The sequence below is a fragment of the Littorina saxatilis genome, linkage group LG10 (genome assembly GCF_037325665.1).
Source record: "Littorina saxatilis isolate snail1 linkage group LG10, US_GU_Lsax_2.0, whole genome shotgun sequence".
In the NCBI taxonomy this organism is placed as follows: Eukaryota; Metazoa; Mollusca; class Gastropoda; order Littorinimorpha; family Littorinidae; genus Littorina; species Littorina saxatilis.
The window spans coordinates 27,984,657-28,005,655 of NC_090254.1; the positions used below are offsets into that span (position 1 = coordinate 27,984,657).

The 20,999-nt window shown below is 42.0% G+C and overlaps 1 protein-coding gene across 1 annotated transcript in view; it reads right to left on the reverse strand.

The window, feature by feature from the left end:
• LOC138978527 (uncharacterized) overlaps positions 1–20,999 on the reverse strand; it is a 96,649-nt gene that overhangs the window by 70,271 nt on the left and 5,379 nt on the right. Inside the window, exons 5-16 of the mRNA XM_070351263.1 lie at positions 20,461–20,670; positions 18,304–18,490; positions 16,653–16,837; positions 12,865–12,990; positions 10,932–11,083; positions 9,450–9,552; positions 8,338–8,568; positions 7,518–7,724; positions 3,741–3,845; positions 2,490–2,676; positions 1,877–2,019; positions 1,477–1,605 (exon numbers count right to left, since the gene is read on the reverse strand). Of these exons, the coding sequence (XP_070207364.1) occupies positions 1,477–1,605; positions 1,877–2,019; positions 2,490–2,676; positions 3,741–3,845; positions 7,518–7,724; positions 8,338–8,568; positions 9,450–9,552; positions 10,932–11,083; positions 12,865–12,990; positions 16,653–16,837; positions 18,304–18,490; positions 20,461–20,670 (1,965 nt within the window). The remainder of the gene's footprint in view (positions 1–1,476; positions 1,606–1,876; positions 2,020–2,489; positions 2,677–3,740; positions 3,846–7,517; positions 7,725–8,337; positions 8,569–9,449; positions 9,553–10,931; positions 11,084–12,864; positions 12,991–16,652; positions 16,838–18,303; positions 18,491–20,460; positions 20,671–20,999) is intronic.

Consider the following 20,999-nt stretch of genomic DNA (forward strand, 5'->3'; position numbering starts at 1 on the left):
CTGTCTTGACCCAACACATACACAAGCACAATCATACACACACTGAGCAGCTCCCTGTCTTTGACCCAACACATACACAAGCACAATCATACACACACTGAGCAGCTCCCTGTCTTGACCCAACACATACACAAGCACAATCATACACACACTGAGCAGCTCCCTGTCTTTGACCCAACACATACACAAGCACACACACACACTGAGCAGCTCCCTGTCTTTGACCCAACACATACACAAACACAATCATGCACACACTGAGCAGCTCCCTGTCTTGATCCAACACATACACAATCATACACACACTGAGCAGCTCCCTGTCTTGACCCAACACATACACAAGCACAATCATACACACACTGAGCAGCTCCCTGTCTTTGACCCAACACATACACAAGCACACACACACACTGAGCAGCTCCCTGTCTTTGACCCAACACATACACAAACCCAATCATACACACACTGAACAGCTCCCTGTCTTGACCCAACACATACACAAGCACAATCATACACACACTGAACAGCTCCCTGTTTTGACCCAACACATACACAAACACAATCATACACACACTGAGCAGCTCCCTGTCTTGACCCAACACATACACAAGCACAATCATACACACACTGAGCAGCTCCCTGTCTTGACCCAACACATACACAAACACAATCATACACACACTGAGCAGCTCCCTGTCTTGACCCAACACATACACAAGCACAATCATACACACACTGAACAGCTCCCTGTCTTGACCCAACACATACACAAGCACAATCATACACACACTGAACAGCTCCCTGTCTTGACCCAACACATACACAAGCACAATCATACACACACTGAACAGCTCCCTGTCTTGACCCAACACATACACAAGCACAATCATACACACACTGAACAGCTCCCTGTCTTGACCCAACACATACACAAGCACAATCATACACACACTGAACAGCTCCCTGTCTTGACCCAACACATACACAAGCACAATCATACACACACTGAGCAGCTCCCTGTCTTGACCCAACACATACACAAACACAATCATACACACACTGAACAGCTCCCTGTCATTCACCCAACACACACACACACGCGCACGCACATACACACCCACACACACCGATAGCAAAGCCATGATCTGAGGAGTTTCTCCGCACACTGGGCAGCCCCCTATATATATCTCTCACCCAACACATACACATTTGCATGCACACACACACATACCCACACACACACACACAGACACACAACAAACACACCAAAAGCAAAGCCATGATCTCAGGAGTTTTTCTGCAGATTTGGCAGCCCACTATCTCTCACCCAATACATACACATTTGCATGCACACACACACACATCAAAAGCAAAGCCATGATCTGAGGAGTTTTTCTGCAGATTTGGCAGCCCCCTATCTCTCACCCAACACATACACATGCACACACACCCGCACACACACACACACAAACACACCGATAGCAAAGCCATGATCTGAAGAGTTTCTCCACACACTGAGCAGCCCCCTGTCTGTTTGTCCAGGGCGTGACCATCCACAATGCAAGAAAGTCCCTCAGGCTTGGGCTTGTCAGCATCACAGACAACCTGCAAACGCACAAATCACAGAACTCTAAAACAAGTAGCATACATTCAGTAAATGTAGGGGGAAGGGAGTGACGGGAGGGGGGTCAGGGAATGGGGAGGGAAGGTGGAAGTGGAGAGGAGGGTTTGTAAGGGAAAAAAGAATTCTTGTAACTCTTGCATACTAGTGTAACGATCTCAAGTTTCTCCCAGAACCAGCCTTTCTTGTTAATCTCGCATAAACTTCAAACTAACTATCCCCCCTCTGTTCTCAAGTATTGATGACATGACGTACCTGTGGCGCTAGCCCACTCTGACAGAACACCTGGTCCAGCAGGACTTTGAACTGCTCAACGCTGTCCCAAAGAACGGTCACACACTTCTCTTCACCTGCTCCCTCCACCTTCACTGCCTTGCACAGCAACGTGATCTTGTTACCTGCGTCATAAAGCATCAGCCAGTGAGCAGAACTTATACCCCTTTTTGATGTTGGAGACACCCCCACCCCACCCTGCTTTCACCGGCTCCTGCAAGCTGCACAGCAACGTGATCTTGTCGCCTGTGTGATTTTGCATCGGACAGTTAGCATCATACAGTGGAAATCCCCATTTGATGCTGAAGCCACCCCCCCTGCTGTTTTCAACATTGTCTACTGCCGACACAAAATCCTTTTTGACCTTTTAACAACAACAAAAACACACACACACACACACGCACACAAAATCATAAAAAAAGAAGACAAAACTTGATTTTTCAGACTTGGAAAGGAAATTTTAAGCTACTCTTCTCCGACATCCTGAGGAAACAGCCCGCGCAATTTCCTAAATGTAACATGGAAAAAGACCTGCTGTCCCTATTTTGATTTTGCCTTGCCATCAAAAATAAACATATTATTTTGTTTGCCTTACCATTGCAGGTGATCAGCGTCTCGGTCACACCTTGCTGCATTACCATACCGTGACGCCACAGGTGCAGTGGCCAGTGGAGAGCGGTCAAGCGTGCCATGGCCTTGTACCACAGGTGAGCAGGAACAGGAAAGGGCAAGACAAACATGTGTGTCGCCAGGATACTGTCTGCCGTCTTGCTGAATCGATCCTGAAACAAGGTATCAAGTCAAACATGTATGTCGCCAGGATACGTACTGTCTGCCGTCTTGCTGAATCGATCCTGAAACAAGGTATCAAGTCAAACATGTATGATGCCTGGATGCTGTCTGCCGGTTTGCTGAATCGATCCTGAAACAAGGTATCAAGTCAAACATGTATGATGCCTGGATGCTGTCTGCCGGTTTGCTGAACCGATCCTGAAACAAGGTATCAAGACAAACATGTGTGTCGCCTGGATACTGTCTGCTGTTTTGCTGAATCGATCCTGAAACAAGTTATATTGACAGCTGTTAATAGACGATTTTGTGCAAATAACTCAGTCGGGTTTGTATAGGTTGTGGAAGTGTGAATACTCTTGCCAAACTTTCTGACAAACATTGGATGGGCCAATCACTAGCGATGGGTGTGTCTGAAACATGTGGACAGGAGCACGTGTTTTCGACACACGTCCCTCGCTAGTGACTGACCTCTCCAATGTTTTTCGGAAGTTTTGGAAAGTGTACGGAATAAACTTATAGGAAACTTATAAGAACTTATACCAAATGCTTATAGAAACTTATGCCCATAAACGGGTATAAGAACATGTCAGGATTTTAAGTGACACTCTTCAACAGCCCATTCAAACCCGAGTTTTTCATTTTATTTGTCTATTGCTGTTGATCACCGAGTATCAGGTTTCGGGGCAGGGGGGTAGCTCAGTCAGTAGTGCACTAGCATTAAAACCCCATGCAGGTTCGGCGAGAGATTTACTTCTGGGAGTCATTTTTCTGCAGACTCTCTTGGGTGTCTGAATTTCTATCCTCTTCTGTTCTCAGTGACTTCTTTTTTTCATTCCATTCCTTCTTCTTTATTTATTTGCTGCACAAGACCGTGAGGTCAAAACGCTGAGGAAAGAATACAAATGACCACGTACATGAAGACATGAAATATGTGTATGAAAAGAGCAAAACAAAGCATTCAAACCACACAGGAAAGCCCATCTCAAAAACATGTACCCACACCATGAGCACTCATCAATTCCAAGAAGTGTTTTTTACTTTAAACTCTACTTACCAACGAAAATGAAGGCTCTTTTGGCAGAGACGAGTAGAGAAAGAATGTTTTTTCGGACCGTCCATGTAGACCAAGCACCTCCGTTTCTCTTAGGACCTGGGTCAGCTGTAGTACAAAATATTTGTACATGTTGAAAATCAAAAAACAAGAAAACTATGTTGTTGGAATGTTTCATTATTGACAAAACAAAACGTTACATTCACAGATATTTCGAACCAGCTGTCTTTTGAGTGCACAGACAAACAAACACATATTATACAGAAAACTTATCTGACAAAACGTTCAGCCGCTTGCAAGGAAGACACAATTCTGGAACGTTGGCAGTCTATTTGTCTTTGGATTTTTGTACATGTTGAATTACTTCGTTGACAGTGTTACTTAAAACCATGTGCGTATATAAAAACATGCACATGCACACCTACCACACAAATAGAGAAGCACACACAAACACACACACATACAAACAGATGCACACACTCACACACACACAGACGCAAGCCCGCCCACACACACACACAAATGAATAGCACACGCACAAATTAGACAAGTTTCAAGTTTCAAGTTTTTTTATTAGTCCATAACCCCTGGGGGCATTTTGAACAATAAATACAATCAATACAATCATGATATATGCTAATATAATAAATAAATAAAAATTAAAAAGATTATGAAAAACTGTTACAGATTCTATTAATAAAGTCCAAAATATTCTTTAGCAATTTCTTTTTGTTAGTAGCAAACAACTTTTTAAATTTAAGTGCATTAGGTTTTTTCCAATAGTAAGATGGTAACAACTCAGCTCTTTCTTCTTTGAAAAAATCACAGACAAATAAATAATGGAATTCATCACCTATGTCTTGTGATACACATTTGGTGCAAGTTCTTTCTGACCTCGGGATGTTAAGGTAACGTTCTTTCTGTACAGGCAAATTGTTGTTTAATGTTCTGAACTTCATCATTGCAACACATTGCTGATATGGCAGGTGTGTGACATAGTCTTCACATGCAAAAATATCTTTAAACATTCGATAATTCCAAAACATATTTTTTGTTCCAATTTCTGTAAACCATTTATGGATATACTGGTCATACAAGCTTCTTTTTACTTTCTGTTTAAACCATGAGCTTGAATATTGAACATTTTCTTGAGAAGTCCAAAGGCCAGGGAGACCAATTTCATTTAAGGTTTTTTCAATAAAACATAAATAATCAGATTCAATCATCTTGTTGATATACAATTTATAAGTAAAGCAGTACACAATACTAGAAAATTTATTTTTATGAATAGGACTAATCAGTTTATACCAATAGCAAAGCATTCTACATTTCATATTAACATCCAGTGGATATCTTCCAAGTTCACCAAATATCATAGCATTTGGAGTTGATTTTTTTAGTTTGAAAACAATTTTATAAAAACGTAATTGAAGTTTAGTAGCAAGTTCGCAGGAACCAAAACCCCAAACCTCACATCCATATAGTAAGATTGGAGCAATCATTTTATCGAACAGGTCAACTTGTATGTCCACAGGCAGTGACAATTGTCTACACGTACGCAAAAGAACAAACATTGCCCTTGAGGCACGATCATATAGATTCTTCTGTGCGACTGAAAATTTATTATTATAATTAATTTTAAGGCCCAAGTACATTACATCAAACACTACTTCGATTGAATTGCCATTATACGTAAACATTGGTTTATTTCTAATTTTACCTCTGGAAAAAACTATAACTTTCGTTTTGTTTACATTAATATTTAGACGCCATTTTAAACAGTATTCGTGCATTTTGTTTAGACATTCTTGCAGGTTTTTTTCAGACTCTGAGCAGATCACAGTATCATCCGCATACAGTAATAAAAACATTTGAAACAAAGCATTTACATCAGTATCTTCCATTCCAACCACAATAGCCTCCCTTGACATAGTTTGTAAACCATTACTGTTTTCCAACAAAAAAGGCTTTAGATCATTTAGAAATAGAGCAAAAAACAGCGGTGACAAGTTTTCCCCTTGTCTAACTCCACACAAACTGGGAAAATATCCAGAGCACTCACTATTAACTTTAACGCAAGACTTGGCATTTTCGTACATATTTCTTACAGTTTTTAAAAACTTCCCATTAACATCAGAACTAACTAATTTCTCCCATAAAAATGCACGGTGAACTTTATCAAACGCTTTTTCATAGTCTACAAATGCACAAAACAGTCGCTTCTTTTTGTTGAGAAAAAAATTTAATATACAATGCAAAGTAAAAACATGGTCTAGTGTTGAAAAACCTGTGCGGAAACCTGTTTGTTCTTGACCTAATTTATTATTACTCTCCAAAAAGTTTGATAACCTAGCATTTAAAATTGCACTGAAAAGTTTTCCGAAACAACTGAGTATAGTAATTCCTCTATAATTTGTGGGGTCAGCTTGGGAGCCTTTATTTTTGTACAATGGAATAATTTCGCCTACAGCCCATTGTGTTGGAACCTTTCCTGACTGCAAAACAACATTAAACAACAATACATAAATATCAATCATTCTATCATGCGACGCTTTTAAATACTCATTAATTATTTTATCTTGACCGCATGCCTTATTGTTTTTCAGCTTGTCTATACATTTGATAACTTCCTCCTTTGTAAAAGGCGCATTAAGAAATTCATTACTTGCTTCATTTAAAGGTTCATTACTATCATCCATTTCATTTTCATCACACTCTTGTAGTTTATTGAAATGTTCGAAAAACTCCGAACAAGTTGGATAGTTAGTTTTGGAATTATTTTTTTTATTTTTATTTTTATTTAGAAGATTCCAGTATGCTTTCGGGTCATTACTTCTTAACTTTCTCAAAGTTTTAACGAACTCATTATGATACAACTTGCATTCCTTTTTTATTGTCTTTTTGTATTCATTAAAAGCACTCTTTTTTTCATGTTCATTGAACGCATTTTTAAAGCGTCTTGCTTTATTTTTCGCATGTAAAAATATTTTTCTTTTCTCTTTGCATATTGCACTAAACCATGGTTGTTGGAGTTTGAATTTCTTTGAACGTGGCTTTTTCGTAACTTTTTGTTCTTTAATTACACCGATTTTCTCACCAGAACAATTTAGAATATCACAAATCTTATTAGTAACACTATCAACGTCATCTGATGTCGTACTCTCACTTGTAGCTAGCATATCTTGTAATTTAGTTTCAACAGTATAAATATCATCCTCATTCAGATTAACTACAAAAGCTGACTTGGTCCCATTGTTATTATCCCATTTTGGTTTTGTGTACTTGTTACCCTTTTCTCTACTTTTAGACAGCAAATCTTCATTTTTGGGGTTTTTCACATCGTCTGCTAGGCAATCATTAGCGCGTACTTCATTCTGTTTTAATAAATGCAAAACAACAGGACAGTGTACGTCAGAATAAATTTCACAAAATTCCATCACAGAAAAATATTTAACTTTCGAGAACAGATCTTTTGACAAGATGCAATAATCAACAACGCTCTTATCCTTACATGTGCATTTACCAACCCCTGTATCATCGCCAACTCTACCATTAGCAATAACTAAGCCAGTCATTTTACAAAAATCAATCAATTTAAAACCAAGGTTATTAGTATTATTATCCTGTGATGCCCGCTCACCTATTAGAGTACCAACCTCATCAGAGTCAAACAAGTCATTATCAACAAAACCTTCTGAATGCTGATCATCTTCATACAACATTTCACTCAGATGACCAGTGCGGGAATTTAAGTGCGACAAAGAAAGTCTGTTTACTCACAAAATCTATAGTGACCTTGACCTTGCCAGCTCTCTCTGTCAACTCCTGGACCGTCATGACCTTGGTTTTGTCAGAAATTGCAATGTCCTTCGTCTGGTTTTCTTCTTTCGGAGCGCCATCCAACATGCTACAGATAAGCTGACACAGGAAAGGTGTTGAGATGTACACGTCTTTGCCGCTAGATTGTCTGTAACAGCTGAGTTTTCCCTGCAAAATAAACAAACAAACATGAATTAAAAGCAAAGTAAAGGCTTAATTGTCTTTCATTCTTCTTCTTCTGTGTTCATGGGCTGAAACTCCCATGTTTACTCATGTTTTTGCACGAGTGGACTTTTACGTGTATGACCGTTTTTACCCTGCCATTCAGGCAGCCATATGCCGCTTATGGGGGATGCATGCTGGGTATTTTCGTGTTTCGATGACCCATGGGACTCCGACATAGATCACAGGATCTTTTCCGTCCGCACTTGGTCTTGTGCTTGTCATTCATATCTGGTCCTAAATCCAATGTGCATCATAAAGCGTGTATCAAAGCACTGCTGTTGTTATTTTTGCTGTTCACCCATTCTCAGTAATGAGGTACCAATTGCTGTCGCCTTGGGTTATTTTTAAAACATAGGCATGATTATGCTTTATGAAGTTAAAACATATTGTATATTCTCATGGACAACAGGCTACTTTGTACCTTCAATCAAAATAAAGGGTGATTCATGCATTACCAATACATTGGTTACCAACAATAGCAGGTTGAATACTGTTTTAGAATTACAATCAAATGATGAAAACAAATAATTGAAAAAAAACCCAAACAAAACCATACCACTTTAGCAAGATAGAGAACGGCTCCCTGCGCTTCAAGCGGAGTCTGGAACGCTGTCCCTTTCAGAATGAGCTCAGTGGCGCCGCCTAGCGTGTGGATGCCAATCTTCAAGTCCTTGCCGCCCTGGTCTGGGAAACCCTGCATGAAGTCCCCCAGCCCCTTGCACAATATCTTGGACTCTGGGTTCTTGGCGCACTGTGCTTCCAGGTGCTCCTTCACTTTGCTGGTGGCCTGAACAGAAATGTATTTTGCTGTTAAAACAAATCCAAAAACAAAGAGACTGCCAACGTTCCATAATTCAGAATAAAAAAACCAAGAAAGGTAAGTTGTTTGCAGCAGCAAGCACTTTGTCTCTAGACTGAATACATCAAAACTGCCCTGGCGACCACTTCTACAAAATGACCCGTACTTGCCTAACTACAACTACCCCAAAGGATCCCGATTAGTTTATCCCTATATTATTCAGCTTATCATAACGACCACCTGTCTGTGAGGACCACTTTTGATTGGTCCCTTGGGTAGAGGAGATAGCTCAGTCAGTAGCGGCACTGGCTTGAAACCAGTTTAATTGTCGCTAACTGAGTGTGTTTGACCCCCACGTTTGGCGAGGGATTTGAATTCAACATTGACATTTTATGCCAACTTTGTGCAGACTCCAGCCCTGAAAGTTCAACAAATAGTGTACTTGCCTTTGGCTAGTGATTCTGAAAATTTCCTAGCCAAAGCAAACTTTACTAGTCAAACCAACAATTTGTTTCGCATTTGGCGAGTCGATGAACATTACTTCTCGCCCAAGTTACAATATGTTTCTACTCGCCAAGGCGAGTAAAATACTCACCACTTTCAGGCCTGCTCTCCTCCGTGTCCGCATGTGCATGATAAAGATCCCTAGTTCACTGTGAAAGTCTCAGGGCTTGGGAAAATGTATACACCCTGATGCATGACAAAAGTTGGATAGCACTGTACTACTGTATGGCAGCTTGCTTTCCCAAGAGCCAAAGCAGACCCAATTTCCATGAGGGTAACCTCACAGTTCTGATACGTTGACCTTATCCTTAGTTGTTATAGACAGGTCCAACTGTACACACTAAGCAACGTTAAGCAGGACTGACCTTGGCACCGTCATCCACGTTGACCTCCAGGGAAGTGACGTTGACATCTTTCAGGTAAAGTTTCATTCTCTCCAAGGCATCATACTCCTGCTGTTCGCCCAAACTGTATGTACAAAGTTAAGAAAACAAATGTGTATACATACGACTCAATCTAGCAGATCATTTGTATGTAAACCCAAACCACAGAAAATTAACAAGAAAGCTTTCATGCAATTTTCTGGCATATTTCAGTCTTATTTGTGTACTGTAATGAGCACATGTTTTAATTTTTTGGTTGATAGGTTAATGTCAAATGCAGAATCCTGAACTAAGTTCCATGAACTAAGATACCACAGTGGAGCCCCCCCTTTAACCCCTTCCCTGCCCACCCCGTGTGTAATACTGGGTCATTTTCGCTTTCTCCTAGGCCCATAACCGTGTCTCATACGTGGGATTTGTGTCAGCGAAATTTTGAAATTTTAAATGGGAGGTAAGCGTGGAAAACTGGTCCAAGCTCTAGTATAGGGTTGCTAAAAAGTAGTTCTTTCCCTTGGACCGTCCGCAGAAGTTCCTATCACGTGAGGAAAACTCGGAGAATGTTCCTGACCTATATTCGTATTCAAGATGGCGGACAAAAGTCGAAGTTCGACCCGCAGGCCTGTCTTCAAGCGCTACAGTGCGCTAGAAGCTCTGCAAGAAGTGTTGAACGACAATGATAGTGGTGATGAAGACTTCAGAGGACTAGATGACAGCGATTCCGACGACGATGAGACAGACAGCAACCATGAGCACCACCCTCTTTTGTCGGAGGCTGTGGGTGATGAAGACAAAAATGGCTCGAACTTCAAAAAGGAAACTGAAAGTGACTCCGAGACTGAGTCTGATGCTGCCGAAGTTTCTGACCATGCTATTCCTAGCATAAGTATCGCACCCCCTCCTGTCGTGAGAGGTCATGGTCGTGGTAGGGGGACTGGGGGCTCGAGTTCGCGGGGGCGACGTGGCCGAGAAATGGGGCGTGGCCGAGGAATGGGGCGTGGTACCCTTATTCATTTATGGATTTACCACACAGAACACTTTTGATGGCTGTAATGTGAGTACCAGATGTTTGACTTCATTTTCATTATACACTTTCACCTGTTTTTGCAGTGTTTTGTGTTGTGGTGCAATGTATGTGTGTGTGTCCGAAACCTGTTTGTTTTGTGAAAAATATGTTCATTATATCAATATTTACAAAAACATTTTTAACAAAATCCTATTATTTTGATATCACATAATAGCCAAGGGTATTATAAAAAAAACATGCCAAATATCTAAGAGATATCTCAATAAATGAATGAGCAGTGAACAGATTAGTGAACCTACCCCAAAAAACTTAATTTTGGCCTGGCACACAGCAATACCAAAAGGCTATTATACTGTGGCAGGGAAGGGGTTAAAACAACAACACGATGACCCCCCCCCCCCCCCCCCCCCCCCCACAAAAAAAAGGGTACAAACTCTTACCTAGCAGGATCAGCAGCCGACGTCTGTTTGAGACCCGCCTTCAACACCATATCTTTGGCCAAATCCACCACCTTTTCCTTGACAATATCAGTGGGCACAATGCCTGCCTTGGACGTGTGCTTGCCCAGCAGCACAAATGAGCCTCCTCCTGTCTGTTGTATTGGCACACAACAACATAAGATTATTACAATTAGCTGACTTAATTCAACTAGAAAACCCACACACACGCACGCACGCACGAACTCCACACATAACTGACACAGACAACATATCAAAACAATTAGCTGACTCAAGTCAACTAGAAAACACCCACACCCACACTACACACACACATACACATCACACATACTGACACAGACAACATAAGATCAAAACAATTAGCTGACTCAAGTCAATTAGAAAACACACCAACACCCACACACACCTTACACACACACATACACATCACACATACTGACACAGACAACATAAGATCAAAACAATTAGCTGACTCAAGTCAACTAGAAAACACACACACACACACACACACACACATACAAATATACACACACACACATACACATCACACATACTGACACAGACAACATAAGATCAAAACAATTAGCTGACTCAAGTCAACTAGAAAACACACCCACACCACACCCACACACACCTTACAAACACACATACACATCACACATACTGACACAGACAACATAAGATTAAAACAATTAGCTGACTCAAGTCAACTAGAAAACACACCCACACCCACACACACCTTACACACACACATACACATCACACATACTGACACAGACAACATAAGATCAAAACAATTAGCTGACTCAAGTCAACTAGAAAACACACACACACGCACATACAAATACACACACACACTGTGATTGACTGGAACAAGCTGCCCGAGGTGGCTGTGCATGTGGGATCGCTAAAGGGATTCAAGTCAGCCCTCCTTCCTCTTGTCTAAAAACAAACCTGTGCTCTCTCTCTCTCCCGTTGCGCATACGCCTTATCGGCCCTGCAATGTAACCATCCAGATCCAGACACACACAAATATACACACACACACACTATTCACACAACAAATGCACATTTTGCAGTTTAAAAAATGCTGAGTCATTCCACTTAGACAGTAACAGGCAAGCCAAATACAGTGGAACCTCCTTTTCTTCTTCTTCGTTCGTGGGCTGAAACTCCCATGTACACTTGTGTTTTTTGCACGAGTGGAATTTTACGTGTATGACCGTTTTTTTACCCCGCCAGTTAGGCAGCCATATGCCGTTTTCGGAGGAAGCATGCTGGGTATTTTCGTGTTTCTATAACCCACCCAACTCTGACATGGATTACAGGATCTTTTTCGTGCGCACTTGGTCTTGTGCTTGCGTGTACACACGGGGGTGTTCGGACACCGAGGAGAGTCTGCACACAAAGTTGACTCTGAGAAATAAATCTCTCGCCGAACGTGGGGACGAACTCACGCTGACAGCGGCCAACTGGATACAAATCCAGCGTGCTACCGACTGAGCTACATCCCCGCCCGAACCTCCTTTTAAATATCATTGCTTTAAGACCCCCCTGGAAGACACTGGTTTTTCAGCATTTCTGTTTTCAATGCCTGCATATTTACCCTATTAGAAGACTTCCGCCTTTTTAAGGCCAGATTTTCTCAGATTTTCTGAGGTGTTTAAAAAAAGGGAGGCGAGGACCTTTCTCAATATAGAATATTTGTACAGTGAAACCCCCCTTTTGTGACATCCAAAAATCTGAGAAATTTGGTCTTAAAAAGGAGGGATCAAGTCTTGGGGTTAAAATACAGAGATTATGAACAGAATATTCTGAAAAAAGTCTTAAAAAAGAGGAGGTCTTAGAAATTGGGGGTGGGGGGTGGGAGTCTTAAAAGGTACGTTCCACTGAATGGAAGTTTGCTGGCTCTCACCTTGAAGAGAACAGAGCAGATGATGCTGAGAATGGCTTTGGCCTCATCCTCAATCTTGGTCTTGTCTGTCAGCTCTGACGGGATGACGTACACTCCCCAGCCATGAACAAACAGGCCAACAGTTGACTGAAAATAACATTATAACAAAATATGTATAACTCTTGACCAGACATTAGATATCAACAAAACAAAACAAATGCCACACCCACACCACCTCAAACGCCCACCCACAGAAAGAAAGAAGAAAGAAAGAAAGAAAGAAAGAGAAGAAAGAAAGAAGAAAGAAAGAAGAAAGAAAGAAAGAAAGAAAGAAAGAAAGAAAGAAAGAAGAAAGAAAGAAGAAAGAAAGAAGAAAGAAAGAAAGAAAGAACGAAAAAAGAAAGAAAGAAAGAAAGAAGACAGAAAGAAAGAAAGAAGAAAAAAAGAAAGAACTCCCAACAAAATTAATTGAAACTAGTGTCATTTATGAAATTGAATGATGAAAATACTCCAACCCCGCACAGCCAGCCCATGATTTTTGGTATGTGTAAAAATGGAGGGATAATCTTATTCCATGCAAAAGCCTGGACATGGGAGGGTATGTGTCTGCCTTCAAATCTTCCCACCATTCTTTGACTGACCTCCGAGTATACAGACAACGGCATAAGAAATCAATTGATCTACCAGTTCTGAACTCTCTGCAGACCTGAAAACACCTGTTTTGCACTGAGAGTATTCTCAAACAACTTACTTACTTACTTAGGCCATTATGAACCCCCGGGGGAGCATAGGCCATCGACGACAATTCTCCATCCGACACGGTCCTGGGCTGCCCTTTCGATCTGGCTCCAGGTCTTCCCCTGCCTGTTGATCTCTGCTTCAGTGTCTCGTCTCCAGCTGTTGCGCGGCCGGCCTCTCTTCCTTTTCCCTTGTGGATTCCACTTCAGGGCTTGCCTCGTGATACTGGATGCTGGCTTTCTCAGGGTGTGCCCTATCCAGCCCCATTTCCTCCGGAGAATTTGCTGCGCCGCTGGTTTCTGGTCAGCTCTCTGCCAAAGGTCTTCATTTCGGATTCTGTCCGTCCATCTGATGTTTAGGATGCGCCTCAAGCAGGTGTTGACAAAGATTTGGATCTTTCCCAGCATGGTCTCTGTTGTCCTCCATGTCTCACACCCATAGAGAAGAACAGACTTGACATTTGAATTGAAGATCCGAAGCTTCGTCCTTTGGCTAATCTCCTTGGAACTCCAGATCTTCTTTAGCATGACAAAGGCTCCCCGTGCTTTCCCAATCCTTGCTTTGACGTCCCTGTCCGAGCCTCCTTGTCCGTCAATGATGCTCCCCAGGTAAACAAAGGACTCCACTTCCTTGATGGGCTCCCCATTGATCATCACCGGATTGTCGGCTGTGGTGTTGGTCTTAATCAATTCGGTTTTCCTCTTGTTGATCTTGAGTCCTACACCGGCTGATATTGTCTCCAGGTGAGTAGTCTTGTCTTGCATTTGGGCATGGTTGTGGGAAAGGAGGGCAAGATCATCCGCAAAGTCGAGGTCTTCCAGTTGATCGAAGAGTGTCCATTGTATCCCATTTCTCCTGCCTGCTGTTGTGGTCTTCATGATCCAGTCGATAGCCAGAAGAAATAGGAATGGTGACAGTATACATCCTTGTCGTACCCCCGTTTTCACCTCAAAACTGTCGGATAGCTGGCCAGCATGTGCGACTCTACACTTCATATCCTGGTAGGTGCCCCGGATGAGGAAGATGAATTTCTCTGGAATGCCGTAGTGCCGCATGAGTTTCCACAGTGACTCTCTGTCCACGCTGTCGAAGGCTTTCTCATAATCAATGAAGTTGATGTATAGAGGAGACTTCCACTCCAGCGACTGCTCCACTATGATGCGTAAACTGGCAATCTGGTCAGGACAGGATCTGTTCTTCCTGAAACCCGCCTGTTCATCCCTGAGCTTGGTGTCCACTGCCTCCTTCATTCTATCCAAAAGGATTCGGTTGAGAACCTTCCCTGGCACGGACAGCAGCATGATCCCTCGGTAGTTTCCACAGTCTCGAAGATCCCCTTTCTTTGGAATCTTGATGATGATGCCTTCTCTCCATTGAGGTGGCACCTCTTCCTCCTCCCAAATCTTGCCAAACAGACTGTGGAACAAACTAATAGATGTCTCCATGTCTGCTTTGATGGCTTCTGCCGGTATCTCATCTGGCCCCGACGCTTTTCCATTTTTTAGTGACATTATGGCTTTCTTGATTTCCTCCTTTGTGGGCTTGTCTGTGTTGATGGGCAGTTCTGTCTCTGCTGGTCTGATGTCCGGTGGTGCTGCAGGGGTGGGTCTGTTCAATAGCTCCTTGAAGTGTTCCGCCCATCGCTTCATCTGATCGTCTGTCGTTGTTATTGGATCCCCATTCTTGTCCCTCACTGGTTTGTCGGTCTGCTGAAATTTTCCTGCTAACTTCTTGGTCGTCATGTAGAGATCTTTCAGATTTCCCTGTCCTGCAGCTTCTTCTGCCTCCTTCGCCAGGTTGTCTATGTAGTCTTTCTTGTCCTTCTTTATTCCTTTCTTTACTTCTTTCTCCGCCGCTGTGTACTCTTTCTGTGCCTTTGCTTTGCCTGCTCTCGTTCTGCTCTCGTTCCTCGCCTTCTTCTTCTTCTTCCTATCTTCAATTTTCTGAATGGTGTCTGCAGAAATCCATTCCTTGTGCTGCGATTTTTTCTTGCCCACCACTTCCTCGCAGGTATCCTTCCACATCTTGCTGTAGTGTTCCCACTGGCTCTTTATGTCTGCCTCATCTTCTTCGATCATCCCTTGAAGTGGCTGGAATCTGTTGGTGAGGCTTATCTGGAATCTTGTGCGTACTTCTTCATCTCTTAGCATTCCCACGTTGAACTTAACCCTAGCGTTGTTTGAGTTGTGGTGTTTCTTTAATCGCAGTCTGACTGTTGTGGTAACTAGCTGGTGGTCTGTGTACACATCTGCTCCCCTCATCACCCGTACATCCATCCATGATCGTCTGAACTTTTTGTTGATGCAGATGTGGTCAATCTGGTTCTCTGTGACGTGGTCAGGTGAAATCCAGGTGGCCTTGTGTATTCGCTTGTGGGGGAAGACGCTTCCTCCTATCACCAGTTGGTTCAAGGCACACATCTCTGCAAAGCGTTCTCCGTTGTCGTTCATCTGCCCCAGTCCATGTTTCCCCATGATGTCCTCGTATCCTGCGTTGTCCCCTCCAACTTTGGCATTGAAATCTCCCATCATTTCTCAAACAAACTTGGTGTATTTTCAGATAAATGAGCGTGCTCCACACAGCATTTCAACATCTATGATTCAAACATGCTTCGCACGTGTCTGTCGCACGGTAAATTAAGTTAACCAATACATTTTAATTAAAAACTTCTTTCAATGTTTACTAACAAAAACTGTAATTATGTGTCAACACACTGGATCGGTTTCGGGATGCGTTTGTGAAGAAAAGTAGTCGAGGAATTTTTCTGGTTGTATTTTTTTCCATCAACCGTATACTGATCGTATTCTAGACAATCAAGCATACCAAATTCGGCGAAATCGTATGGGTTCCCAGGTCTGGAACATATAGCACAGACAGCCAATGATTTTGGGTATATGTCCAAGTAGAGGTATAATCTTATTCCATGCAAAAGCCTGGACATAGGAGGGTGTGTGCTTTCAAATCTTCCCACAGTTCATTGACTGACCTCAGAGTATACTGACAACAGCATAAGAAATCCATTGATTCACCAGTTCTGAATTCTCTGCCTTGCTTCACTTCCTAGAACTCACTTGGTTGCATTCTGTAACGTTGACAAGCGTGTCTTTGCTGAGAGAAAAGTTGGGTTTGAAGTTGACGGGAGAGGTGGCGACAACATCTTTCTCCCCTTGCAGCAGACTCAGCATGCTCATAGTGGTCTCTTCTTCACGCCGAATGACGCAGACTTTTGTCATTGTTGCACTTGCCTTGGGAAAGACTGTCCGGATGAAATACAAGAAAAACAATTATGAAGATGTATAAAGATTGTCTTGAAATGATTCTAAAACTCTTGCAAGGAATGTATCTGCTGCACACCGAACCAAACACAAATACAAAAACAAATTCATGCAAGTTTGTAACAATAAATTAGTGATGGTCCCTCTGAGTCCCATCACTTTACTTTTCATTTAAATTTGCAGATCTTCAACTATAGGCATGTGTGTTGCTCAAAGTGCTAGTATAGACTGGAACCCACACCCCTTTGACACACACCCCCCTCCTCCCCCCCAACCTTATTTTGCGACCCTGTTATTTAGTGTATCTGTGAATATAGGGCCTGTGAAATTACCTCCATTTAAAGACTCATTCCCTTTAAGATTCTGTTTTGTTCATGTTCATGCATGTCCTCAGTTGATTCCCTCAAGGAAATTTGGGCTGCTCTCCCAGCAACGGAATCATGCTACACAATTTTGTTTCCTGCAGTATTTGTTTTTTTTCAAGTCCTGAGACTTTCAGTGAGCTTGGGTTCTTTATTGTGTGCATGCGTACACACAGGGGAGTGCAGACAGAGAAGAGAGTCTGCACAAAGTTGACAAAATAAAAATCCTTCGCCGACTAGCACCACTAGCAACTGATCTACCTCCCCCGCACAAGATGGTTTACCAGTGTGTTCCACTGTTATACAAGAGGCGAAGCCATCAAGGCTCACGTAAGAAATCGACAAACAGTAACACAAACTCAATCACTCCGTCACACATACACACACACACACACACACACACACACACACACACACACACACACACACACACACACACACACAGAAAGAGCATAGGTGAAACTGTGCAAGAAAGCGAGACACTAGATCTAGATCTGTCTGTCTGCATGTAGCCTACTTACAGGACACGACTGCCAACTAGTCTCGGCGCGCTCAAAATAATAATGACCGAGACTTTCAGTACTTCCTTCGCGTGACGTCTAACCCTCTTACGTCATAATGTGACGTCAATGTAATGTGACGTCTTCAAATGTTAGAGTTTCTACCACAGACATACACACACACGCACGCACACACAAACACACACACACGCACAAACGCACAGACAGACAAAGTTATGATCGCATAGGCTACACTTACGTGAGCCAAAAATGTTGAGAAGCTTATATAGGTCCCAGAACACATGACATGCAATACAGCATGCTACCTACTATTGCTTTATAGGCGATTGCTATTGTTCCACTGTTATAAAATGTTAAAAAGCTTACACGTAGGTCCAAGAACGCATGCTATACAGTATGCTACCTACTATCGCTTTATAGGTTATTGCTATAGTTCCACTATTATAAAATGGTAAGATTATCTTACACATAGGTCCAAGAACGCATGCTATACAGCATGCTACCTGCTATTGCTTGTTAGGCTATTGCTATTGTTCCACTGTAATAAAATGGTAAGAAGCTTACAGCCAGCCTCCGAGGAAAGAGGTGACACCAAGGGAGTGCAGTCAGAAACAACATCAAGTTCAGACAGTTTACGGGGCAAAATCGACACACTGGTGCCTGCGATGTAGAGATTCTCCAGGTAAGGACACTTCTCCGCAATCTCCACCATGGAAGCCTCTGTCACTTTACAGCAGCCAGACAGAAATAACTGCAAGAAAATCATGTAAAACATTAAAGCCAGGGAGATGCATTGTAAGAAAATGAATTAACAAGAAGAGCAAACGCTCGATCGAGTCACTTTCGCAGTTCTGAATATTATATGAGGCATCAGATGGACAGGAAGAAATTGCTATTCACAACACAATGAGTCACGTTCACATAAAATTTGAGCCCGGTCACTTTTATAGTTTCCGAGAAAAGCCCAACGTTAAGTTGTGTGTTGCCGAACAGAAAAGGCTAGTTATCTCCCTTGTTTTTCTGATAACGTTCGTAAAAGGCTACAGATGTAAATACTTTGATGTAAAGAATAATCCTACAAAGTTTCAATCACATCCGATGAACTTTGTCAAAGATATAAAATGTCTAATTTTTCCTTTGACGCTGACCTGTGACCTTGAAAAAGGTCAAAGGTCAACGAAACCATCGTTAAAGTGTAGAGGTCATTGGAGGTCACGACTAAACAAAATATGAGCCCGATCGCTTTGATAGTTTCCGAGAAAAGATATAAAATGTCTAATTTTTCCTTTGACGCTGACCTGTGACCTTGAAAAAGGTCAAAGGTCAACGAAACCATCGTTAAAGTGTAGAGGTCATTGGAGGTCACGACTAAACAAAATATGAGCCCGATCGCTTTGATAGTTTCCGAGAAAAGTCCAACGTTAAGGTGGTGTCTACGGACGGCCGGCCGGACGGCCGGCCGGCCGGACGGCCGGCCGGCCGGCCGGACAGACTAACACTGACTGATTACATAGAGTCACTTTTTCTCAAGTGACTCAAAAATGGTAGCCAGGCAGATAAGATTCGATAGATTCAAGTCCATTTTATGACTTGCTGTGGTTTGCTTTCTTAAGGTTTCAAAAGAGTCAGTCTGTACAGTGGAACCCCCTTTTGTAACCCCTCCTCTCCCCCCTCCCCCCCATCCATGTTTAAGACCTTTTTTATATTTAGTCAAGTTTTGACTAAATATTTTAACGTAGAGGGGGGAATCGAGACGAGGGTCGTGGTGTATGTGTGTGTGTGTGTGTGTGTGTGTGTGTGTGTCTGTGTGTGTGTGTAGAGCGATTCAGACTAAACTACTGGACCGATCTTTATGAAATTTGACATGAGAGTTCCTGGGTATGAAATCCCCATACGTTTTTTTCATTTTTTTGATAAATGTCTTTGATGACGTCATATCCGGCTTTTCGTGAAAGTTGAGGCGGCACTGTCACGCCTTCATTTTTCAACCAAATTGGTTGAAATTTTGGTCAAGTAATCTTCGACGAAGCCCGGGGTTCGGTATTGCATTTCAGCTTGGTGGCTTAAAAATTAATTAATGACTTTGGTCATTAAAAATCTGAAAATTGTAAAAAAAAATAAAAATTTATAAAACGATTCAAATTTACGTTTATCTTATTCTCCATCATTTGCTGATTCCAAAAACATATAAATATGTTATATTCGGATTAAAAACAAGCTCTGAAAATTAAATATATAAAAATTATTATCAAAATTAAATTGTCCAAATCAATTTAAAAACACTTTCATCTTATTCCTTGTCGGTTCCTGATTCCAAAAACATATAGATATGATATGTTTGGATTAAAAACACGCTCAGAAAGTTAAAACAAAGAGAGGTACAGAAAAGCGTGCTATCCTTCTTAGCGCAACTACTACCCAGCTCTTCTTGTCAATTTCACTGCCTTTGCCATGAGCGGTGGACTGACGATGCTACGAGTATACGGTCTTGCTGAAAAATGGCAGCTACTTGACTAAATATTGTATTTTCGCCTTACGCGACTTGTTTTTCCTTCAGATTTTCTGTTCATATTGTCAGAAAATATAACTCCAGTTTTGAACTCTTTAACACCTGATTGAGTTTTTAAAAAGCGGGTTCCACATCACAAACCTGTCTCGCTGTACGGTCGAACAGTATAGACGTGTGATCGACACGAAGAGAAAGAGGAAGACATCACAAACCTTCTTCAAGTTATGAAAGATGTCAGCAACAGCAATGACTCCAGCGTCGGTGATGAAATGGCAGCCCGTGAGGTTGAGCCCCGTGACAGAATCCCGAACGTTGAATGGGAGATCGCGCATGCAGGCTAAAACAGCGTCTGTAACCTGACTGCATCCTGTGAAATCCAACATGTTACTGTTGTTGGGGAGAATCTGTGCACCCAGTGTAGTCTGTAAACAAAACAAAACACTTATGAGATTTATAAAGACATTTATGACAAGACTAACAACCATACAACACAAATATCCCCCATCATGCTAAAGGGAGATAATCAATGAAACACAAGCCTTATGATCAGTCAAGTTCATTTTTACTGGACTGATAAATGTTGTTTGTTTGTTTTGCTTAACGCCCATGCAGCCGACCACGAAGGGCCATATCAGGGTGGTGCTGCTTTGACATTTAACGTACGCCACACACAAGACAGAAGTCGCAGCACAGGCTTCATGTCTCATCCAGTCACATTATTCTGACACCGGACCAACCAGTCCTAGCACTA